At 30.6% G+C, this 15,652-nt stretch overlaps 1 protein-coding gene across 1 annotated transcript in view; it reads left to right on the top strand.

Moving 5' to 3' along the window:
* Positions 1-505: 505 nt before the first annotated feature.
* The window catches only part of LOC142333676 (ATP-binding cassette sub-family F member 3), a 54,420-nt gene continuing 39,273 nt past the window's right edge, over positions 506-15,652 (top strand). The window contains exons 1-3 of the mRNA XM_075381092.1: positions 506-611; positions 9,273-9,381; positions 13,534-13,705. Of these exons, the coding sequence (XP_075237207.1) occupies positions 530-611; positions 9,273-9,381; positions 13,534-13,705 (363 nt within the window). The 5' untranslated portion in view covers positions 506-529. The remainder of the gene's footprint in view (positions 612-9,272; positions 9,382-13,533; positions 13,706-15,652) is intronic.

Below are 15,652 nucleotides of genomic sequence, written 5' to 3'. Positions count from 1 at the left end.
GTAATATAGTAATGCCTGATTTTGTATAACAAAATTTAATCTCTACATAGAACTAATAATCAATTCAATGCAAAGTAATTGTGCAATGAATACAACGCAAACTATATCAAGGTTTAACGAATGGTACAACAGAATTTCAATGCAACTGAATGGTTGACAGTAATGAGTAATACCAACCATAAAAACTAATATTTTACAATAAAATATTACATGCTTTTGGAACTAAGCAAATAAATTATCTTTGATCTTTAAATATCCTAATCTATTTAATTAATTACGGTGTTTCATTCATTTTTAATAGCAAACATATTTCTCGATAGAATTTTCTTGTCATATTTATCTTGGTTTTTCATTCTTAATAAAAATCATATTTAAATTAAATTTTGTTGATTAAAAAAATGTTTTAATTTACTGAAGGAGTGTTTTATGATAAATTGTTGACAAACATAAAATATTAAATATAATCAGATGATGAATAGAATTTACCATCTGATTTTGTGGAAGCTCGTATGTGGTTCTAGTTGGTTATATGTTAAACATGTCAGCTTGTGAAGAGCTAATAAAATCTGAATTTCCTAAAATTGATGACGATTTGTATCAATATGTTGAAGGTATGTAATTAAATTACGATATTTTAATATTTTTATTTGTTATTGATGTATTTTATTTTTGTGGGTGTATTTTGAATATACGATTTCTTGTTTAGCTAGTGATGTATGTAATTGGTTATATTTGTTCTTTTTACGTTATATTATTATTGTAAAGTTTTCGTTTGCTTATACAGTGACCGCTTAGTTAGGCGTATATATTATCGTTAAAATTTATATTACTTATTATTTTGTAAACTTCGAATAATGACCAGCTGACATCCCGCTTTATGGAAGCATTTTTTGTACTTCTATTCGCCAAGTATTATTTGTGACCAAAGCCTCGTCGTATACTTTAAAACATAAAATAGTTTTAGGTGTAGCAGCCTCCAATAAAAAAAGAAAAAAAACAAATTATAATGAGATTGATGTTTTGAACTTAGATTAATTTGTAAGTTAAGTCAATTAATATAAACAAATGTGAAGTTTCATGAAGAAAACTGTAGTTGTTGGATAAGGTACAAATAAAGAAGCTATATGTATTAGAAGTTGGATTGTAATTATTTTTTTAATTATATATTAAATTTGTAATTATCTATAATTTCACAGAATTGAGTTGGAATTTACAAAGTTATGTTTTGTAAAAGGTTGTAATTATAACAGAAAAAATAAAAATTGATGTAATTAATGTACCGGTTAATGTTTATGAGTCTTCAGAATACCAAAGCACAATTTGGTAGTTTGGCACCCTTTTTTTCCTGTATAGTCTCTGGAACCACAATCAGGAGTACTTAATAGTATGATATGTATAAGTGTAATTGAAGTGTAGTATTTTATAGTCTCAGGTTGACCATTTCTTAGATGTGTGGTTAATTGAAACCCAGCCACCAAAGAACACTGGTGTCCATGACCTAGTATTCAAATTCATATAAAAGTAACTGCCCTTACTAGGATTTTAGCCTTAGAACTTTCGACTTTGAAATCAGCTGATTTGTGAAGACGCATTCACCACCAGACCAACCTGTGGGTTGGTAGTTTGGTACCCAGCTGCTGCTGTTGTTTTGCTAGATCTGTATCCACTATTTGATTATTCATATGAGAATTAAGCCCCTAGATGAAAGCTATTTTGACAAAACAGTGATATTCTGTATATAAATTAGTGAAACAACTTTTGTGTAAATAAAATTGAAAAAAGGTTTTTGAATCTGTTAACAGACTTTAATGATTAACCTTTTACCCAACCTAAGTAAAATGGACATAATACCTCTACTATGCTTTACTTTAATTGCATAGCTATTAATTTGTTTTCATTTTATTGTTTTGTTTGAACAAACAATTCATTTTATTAAAATAACAATATTGGTACTGGTTTAATAGCTGATTTAGGACTGCATTCTTTTCCTCATTATATTAATAACATCAGTTTCATTCTCTCGTATTACAGTGTTTATAATAGGCTGCTTCTTAATATCAAGACTATTATAAGTTAAAAGAACACAGAAATAATAATAAAATGGTTTTTATACCAACATTGAAAGAACCATTATTACAATTGTTATTTCAAATTCAAAATCCAACATATGTTTGGTCATTCTATTCCATACAATCATTACAGTTAACAAAATTAATATGGAACACAATAACTTATTAAATAAGATTATTTTTACTGAATGTAATAATTTTACCAGTTAAGTTTTAATCTTTTATTGCTTGACCATTCCCAGTTATATAATTTGAAGCCCGAGTTGAAAAGATTGTAAACTTCTCAAACTTTTTTTGCAGAATATCTTGTATAAACATAATTTGATATAATGCAGATTTTTCCTTTATTTTCAGGATTATAGAGCTGTTTCAGTGTTATCCTTATTTTCTAATTATCTGAAGAAAAAAAAGAAAAAAGTAGACTTACATTTTATTAAAAAAAAGTTTATTGATTAATCTTAAAGAGAAAAATATCTCTCAATTTTCATAAAATATTTTAAGTAACATAGGTAATAAAAGTTCTCTTTTAGGTAGATTTCATAAGAAAGCTACCTATTGTAATGAGTACCATGATTTGACTTCTGGAAAATTTTGACATATCTTTGCGTTTCACATCTCCCAGACCCCAAAATCACCATCAGAAGTTTATATTTATATATATTTCACTTTATTATGGGCACGATAACTGCTGTAACTTTGCGCCAATCACTTTCAAATTGTTCCTTAAAAATAACTCATCCCAAAATCTCAGCAGAGTTCATTAACGGCCAAAATTGGACCATGGGGATAGAAATAAAATAATAAAAATTGGACCATGGGGGGGCTTTTTCAAAAAAATAAAATATCGCTATGACTTTCTTATTAAGCAAAATATCGAATTTGTTTGAAGTTCCTACTATTATTTGGCTAAGAAAAGGTGTCAGATGAGACAGTGGAATTTAGAGAAGCTTGAGGTAGAGGAGGTTAAAGATTCTTGAGGAGGACATTGCAAGAGGTCTGAGTAAAAGAGATAAGGTAGAAAATACAGAAAAAGAGTGGAAGAATGTTAAAAAGGAAATTTTTAAATCAGTAGAAGGAAACTTAGGCAGAACAAAGAGAACTGGTAGAAAACCTTGGATATCAGAGGATATATTGGAGCTGATGAATTGTTGTAGAAAGTATAAGGATGCTAGTGATGAAGAAGGGCCTATTGACAGGTAAGAAATACTATAAACAGGGAGTGCAAATTAGCAAAAGAACAGTGGATTAAAGAAAAATGTTCAGAAGTGGAAAGAATAATGATCATTGGTAAAATAGACGGAGCATAGAGGAAAGTTAAGGATAATTTTGTGGTACATATTAAAATCTAATAATGTGTTAAATAAAGAGGGTACATCGATTTATAATACGAAAGAAAAGGTCAAAAGGTCGGTGAAATATATTTAAGAGTTATAAGGAGGAAATGAATTAGAAACTGGTTTTATAGATAAAGAAGAGGAATGCAAAGAGGATGAAAAGGGAGATACAATACTGAGATGTGCAGAATGGGGTGTTGGCTACAAGGCTACAACTAGCTACCATCATTCTTGCTGTTGCTGTAAAAATCTCAGCCCCATTTACTTATCTGCAATTTGTATCTCATCGATCTGAGAGTTCATTGCTCTAGAAATAACAAATCTACTCGCGCAAATCCCACGGCCATTGTTAATAGTGGGAGAGACTTCAATGCCCACCATGTTTCCTGGGGCTCATCTTTCTCCTCCTCTCGAGGAAACACGATAAACAGAGTGAGACAAGATTTGGACCTTTGTCTACTGAATGATGGGTCATATACATTTTTGTCCTAATCTTCTGGTACACTGTCAAACATCGACCTCTCCTTTTGCTCACCAAATTTACTTCCACGTCTTAATTGGGTTGCTTGAGACAACCTTCACGGCAGTGACAACAGACCGATTGCTATAGCTTTTGGTGTCAACCGCAAGGTAAATAAAAAAGCAGACTGGAACAGTTACCATAAAGCCTTCCCATCACAGTATGATGATGGTGAAGACGCCCTTGACGAACTTACCTCTTTTACATCTCTGATACTTGAAAGTGATAATAGGTATTTCCCACAAATTTTGGGAAACCCATCACACCCTTCCTTTCCTTGGTGGAATGATGATTATAAAAATGCTATTAGCAAACAACGGCAGGCACTGCGCAAATTTAACCACATGCCAACAAATTAACATCTAGATTTGTACCGCAAGGCTTGAGCGCTATGTTGTCAGGTATTCATACACAGGAGAAAGTCATGGAGGAAATACGTGGACACCATCTCACATACTGCTCCCACATCTGTTGTCTGGAAAAAGATCCATCAAAACTGCAGATCATCAAAACAATTCATTCTCGGATTTATTTATGAAGAACTCTTTATATCACCTTCTGCAGTGGCAAGTAATTTGATTCCGTATCAGGTAGTGTCACCTTGGAGAAGGGAGTATCCCAAGGAAGTGTATTATGTTCCACCTTGTTTGCTAACGCCATCAGCTGTATTACTGAATGTGTGCATCCACCTGTTTCATATTCACTATTTGTTGATGATTTTGCCATATACATTTATGTCCCGTTCAAGAGCCACAGCAGAGAGACTATACAAAACACAATATCTCTCCTTGAAGCTTGGTCCGGCTTCACATTTTCACATGAGTAAACAAAATGTGTAGTCTGTTCTTGCTTTGGGATCATTTTATACCATAAATGTTTCTGAATGAAGAGCAAATTGCTATCTGTCGTGATATTAAGTTTTTTAGCCTTATTTTTTTTACAGCTGTCTTAGGTCGGTCGATGACATCAAAAAATTAAGAACGAAATGTTCCAAATTGCTAGATATGCTGCGAGTTCTTACCAAATACAAATTGGGGGGCCAACAGATCACATATGATGCGATTTTACTATTCCTTACATCATTCCCGCTTAGATTATGGTTGTATCGTCTACTCTTCAGTGCGTAATACCACGCTGAAGATGTTAGGTGTTGTACATCATGTTTTTCTCTGTCTTGCTACAGGTGCTTTTAGATCAAGTCCTGTCACTAGCATATTTGTTGAGTGCAGTGAACCATCACTTTAGGATAGACGTGACCAACTTCTAGCATCTTACTTTGCCTGTCTTAAAGGACAACTGAATCACCCGGCTTTTACCACAGTTCTTGCAAATCTTGATTTACAAAAAATAAGAAAACCATCCGCATTTCACTGCACCTATGGGTGTACGTACCCGGCGGTTACTACAGCTTTTAAATGTAGATATACCTCCTATCTTTCCAACATATCCCTGTTCATACCCTCTATGGAGAATCAACCTTATAAATTTTATTTTTGATGTTACCATATACAAGAAACAATCAACACCACCTATCGTCTTTCGGCAAAGTTTCCACAATATTCTCTCCAAAATAAACCCAGGTGCAGTAGTGTACACAGATGGATTGAAACAGAATGATACCATTGGATGTGCATTCATTCTTAATAGCAGAATCTATATGTTTGGTTTACCTAATATTGCAAGTGTAATACTGCAGAACTGTACACCATCAATAAGGCTTTGAATATTGTTAACCCAAAATACCATCATATCCTTATTTGTAGTGACTCATGTAGTGCACTCCAGCTTTAGAAGATTTTTACTCTAGACATTCTTTGATCACTGAAATCTATAACGCAGTCACTGAGTTGAACCATAATAACACATAAGTGAGTTTCTGTTGGATTCCTAGCTACGTGGGAATTCCAGGTAATGAACGTGATTCCGCTGCTAAAGATGCACGCATTCAACCTCCTTTCACCACTTTTGTTGCTGCTTCTGACTATTAATTGTAAAAAACAATCTCTTCGAGCAAACTGGCAAGGTAACTGGACGGTTACTGTTGATAACAAACCCCAGCACATTAAAGATTCTGTGTTGCCATGGGACTCCTCATGCAGAAAAACTCGTCATAAGGAAGTGGTCCTCTGTCGATTGCAGTTAGGACATACCAGAGTCACACACGAGTACCTCATGTTAGCAGGACATGCACCACTATGTGTAAGTTGTGACCGCTGTTTAACAGTGCGCCACATCCTGTTCGATTGCATATGTTATGTGGTCTTATGTCGCAAATTTAAATTATCCCTAAACATTCGCCATATGTTTTGCAAGTGGTAGATCTGGTACTTTTATTACTACAGAGAATAAATATGTTTAATAAAATATAATATTTATGTATATTTAGTGTTTGTAGATTAGTTGTAGTTTTTTTAGAACATTCATTAATCTTTGTTGTATGTGAAGAGGCTTTTTACACCCCTTTCGGATTTTGTTAAATTTTTTATTTTTTTGTTTTAAATAAATTTATTTTGCTGTTGGATGTTGACTGTGATATTAGTTGTAAGATTTATGTGATATTAGCTTTAAGTTTCTTTTTTTTAGCTTTTCATTTTTCCCTTGTATGTGATATTAGTAGTAAGTTTTTAGTGATATTAGTTTTTAAGCCTTTTTTTTATACTTTTGTAATTGTAATCTAGTTTTAATTTTCGTTCTTGTTTTGTTTTTTAAATTTTTACTTATTAAATTTTGTTTGAGCTGGGCAATGATAATGTGAAACCGTTTTTGACCCCTCCCCAAAAAAAAAACTTAATTTAGTAGAGCATTAAAGGATTTGAATGGCAGAAAGGCTCCTGGAATAGATGGGCTACCTGCAGAATTACTGCTCAGTACAGATGAGGAAGTGATAGATAATTACAGACCGGTGTGTAATATTTACATAAAAGAGGAAGTTCCATCAGACTCAAAAAGAGCAAGGGGAGTGGAAGAAGTGTTAGAAGAAGACGACCAATTTGGTGTCAGGAAAAGTACAGGGACAAGGGAAGCTAATTTTAGTGCTCAGATTAATAGTTGAAGGAAGATTAAAGAAAAACAAACCAACATACATAGCCTTTATAGACTTAGAAAAGACATTTGATAATGTAGATCTGTTAATAAAGTAGTGTTACTTAAATTTTTTTAATGCCCTTTAAAACTGTGTGTTTTTAAATTTTCTTTAAATTTAAAAGTTTTGAATTTTCTCCCCATAAGGCTACATACCAAAAAATAGATAATTTTGTGGTAACAACATATGCTAAATTAAATTTTTCTTTGTTAATGTGTTGAAAAGTTAATTTGGTTCCTGTAATTTAATAATAACTTGTGTAACTAACCTTTCATTGCTATTTGTTTTCTAAGGAAACCAAAATTATACCGTACAATTTCTTATAAACAATTTTTTGTTTGTTTATTTTATATGTGTATTTGAAAAGCTCGATATATATATATATATGTGTATAAAACATGTTTTATTCAATTATAAAATGAAAACAGGAGGAGTAAGGAAGAATAAATTGATATAGTAAGATCGATCTTAGTTGACCACAAACTGGGAACTATACCTTCAAGACTTAAAAATATAAATTTTCAGATACCAGATAGTTGTATTGTAGACTGTGCTTTCTTAATGTAACGCTTCTGTTTATGTCTTGCCCAATCAACTACTTATAAAATTTATTCTAAATAGCTTAACCTTGAGCTGGTAACTGTCTTGTTTAGTAAGATTTAGTTCAATTCAAAGTTCGATTGTTGAAAAATTGACAATTTTATAATATTTCTAGAACACCAATAGATGAGATCTAATATTTTAATCTTGACTGAATAAAGTATATATATATATATATATATATATATATATTTCTCTGTCTCTGTTCTATAAATGTTAGTGTGACAGCCGCTGTTGGTACAAACGTAGTAATTAATTAATTTTGTTCTTGTTTATATAACAATTAATTGTGTTTTTTACTTTTTATTTGAAAAATGAATGATGAATCTTTAAAATAACGGGTGACATCTTATTTATATTACATGAATTTAATGATTATAATGAAAGTTTTCTGGAAAGTAACAAAAATGATACAGACTCAAATTATGAATTTGTATTTACTTCTGAATGCATTTCAAGCGATATACTGGACAACAGTAAAAATTGATATGCTAATAATCTTAATAAATGGACTGTAAAAACTTTTAAAAAAAAATTTTTCTTGAAAATAAAATAATTTAGATTTTAGTATTTGAGATATCTGGCCATCATAGAACTCTCTTCTTGTCACATGCTTATATATTTTATATTTATTGTTTTTACTAAGAAAGAAAAGTTTCTATGTATTTTTACTTTCTCAATTCTAAGGTATGTTATATAGGTATTGAAGCTTATTATTTTAAAAATTCAAGAAATTAGTGTTACAAAGATAATTTAATAATACTAATTTATTTTACATCTAAAGTAACTAAAAGTAGTTAAAAAGATCCTCTGCAAAATTGTACTTGCTGATATAGAACTTTACTTCTGTTTCTGCTTTTAGGATTAAAGATTTGAAAATTTTAAGCAATCTCTATAGTAAAACGACAAAAGTTTTAGAAGAGTGCATATTTCATTCATGTAGCCAGAATTTTTTTTTTTTTGAGTTGTCAGTTGGTTGCTGTATGCTATCTTCCGATTCCTTACTGTTCTGTTACATTTTTAATCTTAATATCGTTTACGACATTCTGTAACTTCAGTTATCTGTTTTATATATTTATGTCTTTGTCTACAGTTTTTATCTTAAACATGTATTTCCTTCCCCCTTCATCAAAATTAACTAAACTTGTGGATGTTTTAAAACAGAGCCCACCAAAAATTTCATCTCTTTTTTTGTTAGAGTTGTTAATTTCAAGATTTATCGGCCCATTTAATTTTCAATATCGTCTGTTAACTACACATTTATTTCAAAGGTCCTCTACTTTTTCCTTTTTTATGTTTTCCGCATTCCATTATCATAAAGTGGTGTGCCGTGCAAATTTGTCAAAATTTTGTTTGTAATTCTTATGTTTATACTTTATACTTAGAATTTTATTTTCTGTGTGAAAGCTTTCCTGCGTAAGGCAATGTGCTTTTTTTATGCGCTTCTTATCTAACCGTAGTAATTTCCATCGTACAATTTTTTTTTATTGTAAGTTATATGAAATAAAGAAGATCACCCTTTTATAACTTACAATGGAATAGGGAAGATCGCCCTTTTATAATAATTTTGTTTTTAAGTTACAGTTAAAAACTTTTTTCAAACGGTATGTGTATAAACGTAAGCTGGGCTATGCTGCATGATTGTATTTTTGTAATTTTTTTTATAGGCGTTTTACAAAATGGAGTTGAAGATTTTGAAGATAGTTCAGAATTATACGAAGCCATCGGAGAAGTCCTTCATGAAGTGGCAGATGAAAAGTCTGAGAAAGAGATAAGGTATGATTTGTTTTTATTTCTATTTTTTAATATTAAATAAAACAGCATGAAGAAAATTTTATGAGAATGTTTGCGGCATTTATAAATTCATTTCGTAAAAAATTTATTTGACTTGTAGTAATTGTTTATCAGTATTTTGCTAAAAAGTATATCAATATTAATTAAAATTTTTTTTTAACACGTTCATTGCTTGTGGTATTTTTCTGGTTCCCGATGCCAGAATGATATTTTCCTCCCGCAGTCCTTAAATTGTTAACTATTTGTTACTACAGCATTTGTTTCAATTATTTTTTTGATAAAAATAATGAAATACTAACTTGGGACCTATTGTTAATGCCGGTACCCGTAATGAAATTTGATCATCAGGACCAGTGGGACTAAACGGTCCACACTATTTCTTTTTTTAATTTTTTTTTAAAGTTTATTCAAAAAAAGTAACACTAAATTGTTAAATAATCAGATTTTCTTAACTACATTTATTAACCTAAGAAACCTTATTACGGGAATAATAAACCGCATGACATAAAACTTAAAACAAACACTGCCTACTATATCAAAATTATCAGAAAAGCGTCTAGTCATTTTAAAATAAAATATAGCAATCAATACTAAAATAGACTATAAAAAATAATGAATACAAAAATGCAAATACAAAAATAAAAAGAACTCGACACAAAGTCTGGTTTGTCATCACGCTTTTCACAAAAATATTTTTTTTATCCTTTCCCTTCTTGTAGCACTACTGCATCGTTTATGAGCTAATCTTTGTCATTTTTCTTTGTCATTAATTAATTTCTTTAGTTTATGGGTTTTAATTATCGTTCTTGATATTTCTTTTAATGGTAACAGCATTAATTACAGAAAGTCAAAAATCATAAAGCGGAAACTGTTCCTGGTCGCTATAACAGTTGTATAATTTATAGGAATTTACAGTTATAAGTTCTAAAACGTGAATGAATATTTTCTTTTATCACCGAAGTGTCTTATGTTCCATCGGATAGTAAGCTATCATTTGATCCAGCCTATCAATTCTGACTTATGTTTATTGTATTTTATAATGGCTTTCGGTTTGTTTTTTCTTGGCCTCTTCTGTTTGTCGTCACTTTCATTTCATTTTCAAATCCATTGTAATGTATACAACTTTTCTTATATCCTTCCACTTACTAATCAATATGTATTGGGTCTTTGAATAGATACAGTTTCATTTTTTTTTACTAATTCTACAGGATTACCAATTTGTTTTTTATTTTGTGTTCCTGTCCAGTAGGTCTTCTCTTCTAATAATCTTTTTGATAATGCAAGACTTGTAAAAGTTATCCATAAATATGGCATGTCCCTTTTGTAATCATCCTTCTAGTAAAGACAGTACAACTTTCCGTGTGTGCCCTGGCCCTCCAGTATCATCGTTTTCATCAGTGTATACCATAAATCATAGAAGAAAGCCATCTGGTTCTGTCAACATATATAATTTAATATACCGTACTTGTGCCGTTGGTTTTTAATGTATTGTCTATAAATAATTATATTATTTATTTTATTTTTGACGGATGATTGTCAGTTTCGTCATTCGAATTAAAATGCAAACATCTCATAATCAATAGAAATCTATTCCTTGACATTTGTTCTGTGAAAATGTAAATGTTGGAAAATCTATCTGTCGAGTAAAAAATTAAAGTCAATTGGATCGTTACCTGGATGTTGAGCAAGTAATTCCTGACTGCCTTCGAAATTTATATGAGTTTTCATTGTTCCAGTAGACAATCGCATCAAAGATTCAGCACGAGTTGGATAATTAGTCTGATTGCTTTCTTCAGGTGGTAGATTGGTTTTTTCAGGTTGATTTGAGGGAGATAAATGTATTTCGATCCTGTCATTTATCACACCACATGACTCTTCTGCATAGAAAGAGGAAGTCTCAAAATCGCTGAATTCATATTCAGAACCGCCGTCTTTCCAAAGACAATCTTCAATTTCCAAATCGTTGTTCACATATTTACTCATTTGTGAAATATAGTGTCATTTTTCACACAAAAGTCCCGGTATTTCACTCATTTTTTTTAAATTGTTGATTTTAAAAATCATAGAAACAAAATAATCGATCAGAATAATGAAGTAAAATAAAGACTAAACAAACACAAATGTCTTAAAATGAAGCGAGACAAAATTGGAAAAAAAAAGAAGTTATTAACACGTTACAAATACCAAACTGCCACACAAGGCAGTGAGACCGATTGACCTAAGAAGCAATGAACATTTTAAAGTAAAGTATATAAAAAAAAATTTAACCGAATTGTAAAGTGAATGAAAAATCACAAAAAAGAGGCTTCATTTATGATTTTAAAATAAAAAATCTGATGTGGACACCACATGATTTCCTTGTACCCTTATCAAATTGCATAAACACATTTTTTGCCACTTCATTTGAAAGTGAGATGATCCTCCAATTTTTTAATAAAGTGGACAGTTCCACGATTGTTAAAATATTGGTTTTTATTAACATCAAATATTTATACAATTATTTATTCAACAGTCTTACCTGAAATATTATTTGTAATTCTGAAAGAAAATAACTATAGTAACCTTTTTCTATAAAAAGTTAAATCAGTATAAGGCACCTAAGATCCATATTATTGTAGCTAACAAGAGGAAGGCACAGGCTTTGGGATACCAATTTGAACCATATTGCATGTGAATAATACACTCTTTCTTTATGTGTCTTCATCACAAAATACTAATGCGTAATATTCAGTTATACTCAAGAAAAATATCCGTAGAAATCTCTTTAGCATTTTATATTCTTGGTTGACATCACTCAAGTATCTGTGGTGTAAGTGAGACCGTGTCATATCCATAACATGTACACATCGGTTCCATCTGACTTCATATACATATATTTTTTATTTTAATATATTGATTTATTAAATTTCTGTAAAAATCTTTGAAAATGATAAGTACATAAAATTCTACCTCACTAATAATGATTTTTTCATATTTTGTTTTTTATAAAATTATTTATTGTAAATTTTTTTTACAATCATGGCTAAATTATTAATAAATCAATATATTTAAATTAAAATAAAAAAAATGTGTATGAAGTTGGATTCAAATCGATTTGCCTTCCCCATGTAAGAGCCAAATATTTCATTTGGCTATAGCTCTGGAACCGATGAAAATAAGTACCACTTATGATATATCGTTGAAAAGCTGTCAATGAGGGCTTGTTACTGCAGTTAAGAAAAATCCAAAATCCAATTTTTTTGGATTTTGTGCTCTTTTGAACCTTTTAGTGCAGTCGATTGGAATCAAAAGGGGAGGTACACAATTAGATGTTACAACAGTCCCAAATCCAAAATTTCAGCATTCTATGGCTTATTGTTTTTGAGTTTGCGAGATACATACAACAGACATCACACTGAAACTAGTCAAAATGGATATTTCCGTTGAAATCTGAAAACCAAAATTTTTCGTGATTACTTCATACAAGGAAGTAAACATTTTAAAACTAGTATGAAATAAGCATATGACATTCATGACATTTTTGAATTATTTTTAAAAATTACTGAAAAAAAGGACTGCTGCTAATATATAATACTCTTTTTTTAAAAAAAAAAGATCTTATATAATTTACTATAGAATATTTAATAACAATAATTGTGAAATAATTAAATGCACAAGTGATTTCAGATGGTATGGCAATCTCTTGGGAGATGATTCTATAGCCAAAAATAAGAAAAAAAGCATATACATTGGTCAGAAAACAGTTTGTTAGCGAGTTTCGGCTCCCTCTGTGAAATTGAATCGTACCAAAATTCTTGGGATAAAACAAATTTGTAGTATCACCCATTGTGAATGATTGCCAAACAATAACAGCACAAACACCGCTCAAATGAATATCAAATGCTAGTCGCTGAACTTGAATACTGAGCAGCTGTTATTGCCAACTTATGAAAAAATAAAAAAATTTAATATGTTTTAGAAGGATGACTTTTACAGTTCGGGCTTTATCAGTTTTACTCAATTATACTACATAACTTCAAATTGAGCACGATTTGAAAGTATAGTTTTTAAGGAAAACATCTGTGTTAATTTTTAGGTAGTTTCATTTGCATCCTGCTATTTTAAAAATATTACTAATAAGTTTATTTGTTTCAGGGATATTTGTAATAAACTGTTAAGAATTATGAGACCTGAAAAAGAGAATTTAAGTAATGGTTCTGCAAAAGTATTAAATGCACCAGTACATCTTGCATCGATGGCAGCAAATTTAGAAAATAATGTTAATGAAATTAAAAGTATTTGGGTGATGCAACGTGATGAGTCACTGGTCAGTTGATATTTACGAAGCATTTATTATTTTTTGTTACATTACAGCTCTTCCATCTAAAATTCAATATTTTTTAATCAATTTCTCAAAAATGGTACCGCTAATATATTAAATAAATACATTAACAATTAATGTAATCCATCTTACCAGCACGTTGGTGTGTTCTCTAGATCGTTTGACTTACTTAGAAGCCATTATCAGGAGTTAAAATTAATGCATTTAAAGTCAAAATTTAAAAAGTCATTGTTAAAATTTAAAAACAATCATGACTGTCCGGTCGTACTAGTTTTGCTAGTAGGACTGGATAGTTTAACTGCCTGGTTTTTTAAAAATATTATTCATCACTGCTGGGATTTTTTTTTTAATAATGTTCTCCAAACTTTTTTCCAAACTATATTGTTTAAATTAATTTTAAATAAATGAAAAACTTAACTGATACGCATAAGTAATAAAAATACTATATAAAAAAATAACATACCTTTCATTAAAATTTTTGTTGTGCGTGATAAATACCAAAACAAGTTACCACACATGACATTCACTGCACATATATCTAGATTCTTTACCCCTTTAGTCATCATTTTTTTGTATTTTAACATACAAAATGCACTTTAACAGCATTTTTTCTTTTTCGTTGGTGGAATTAATGACCAGAAGTGTCTCATTTTTAGGTGAAGCGGTGTGTCCACGGATTTTGATGGCCTTCCTCCTCTTTGTCTGGCTGCTGATACATGAAATTTTTGAATGAGTTGGTTGATAACTGAAATTTAGAATTCAGTAAGAATATGTTTTCTGGATTTTGTTTTATAAAGTGAAAATGAATTTAAAAGAATAAAGTCTATGAAATGAAAAGCCAGTTTCTTGTACCATTTCATCAAATTTCTAATGCAGTTCAGACTGTTTAGAAACACATCAGTCTTATATTCTGTGCTCATGCCATCGTTATAGTATGAATGCATTTTGGTTTTATAAGAAGTGTTGCAGGTTGTTTTTATTGGGAATTTCAACGCAGCAGTTTGTGTCCATTGTGATAGGCATCCAAACTTCCTTTTTGTCCATTATTTCGGAGCTAGCATGCTGTTTATGTAGTTTGACTGGATTGCACCCCTTAATAATTTCCTTTTCAATTTTCGCATAAATTTTTCCTTGTACACAGCGCACAAGCATTAGTCTGATGCTCATGAAGCACATTCAATAATGAATTGCTAGAGTACCAGTTATCAAGGTAAACTGTACGGTCTTTTCCAAGATAATCTTTCAGAAGTGTTGTTACTATAGAACCAGTCATTCCAATTCCATAGTCATCAGTTATTTCTGTTGTAGTGCCCGCATACACAATTACGTCAAGGATATAGTCTGTTTCAACACCACACAAGGTAAAAGTTTTTATTCCAAATCAGCTTCATTTTACTGGATTATATTGCTTGAAGTCTGACTTTAAGTAAAATAAATTTTCATCTATGCAAAGATTGCTGAAGTAGGGAAAATTCATTTGAAACTGTGCCAGATATGGTCAAGAAGTGGTTGAATTTTTTGTAATTTATTGTTAAAACTATTTTCTTTGCTAAAAAACTGAAGCATACTCAGAATGTTTATATAACCGTTTTACAACATTTTCTGGGAGAACATAGGAATAGAAAGTAAGTGGATTGTTGAGCAAGATTCACTAATTTCTAAATTTTTGTCCTGGTCATGAGCATTGTAATAGCAAAAAAAAATATGCAGTTCATTACCAGTTCTTGAGCCTAGAATGAGGAGACGTGATGTTTCAGAAGCGATTTTAGAATAATAAATATTTGTTTTCTTGCCAATATTTTCAACAAATTCGAAAGGAAGTGATTGTAAAAAAACCCGCTTCAGTAAAATCGTCTGGAAGTGCATCAGTCTTCAAAGATATTGAAAATAAGGTTTTCTATATTATGATTTTGAACTTCTGTTCCTTGTTGA

Source organism: Lycorma delicatula, chromosome 13 (assembly GCF_047948215.1).
Source record: "Lycorma delicatula isolate Av1 chromosome 13, ASM4794821v1, whole genome shotgun sequence".
NCBI lineage: Eukaryota > Metazoa > Arthropoda > Insecta > Hemiptera > Fulgoridae > Lycorma > Lycorma delicatula.
This window is presented reverse-complemented; position numbering and strand designations above follow the sequence as displayed.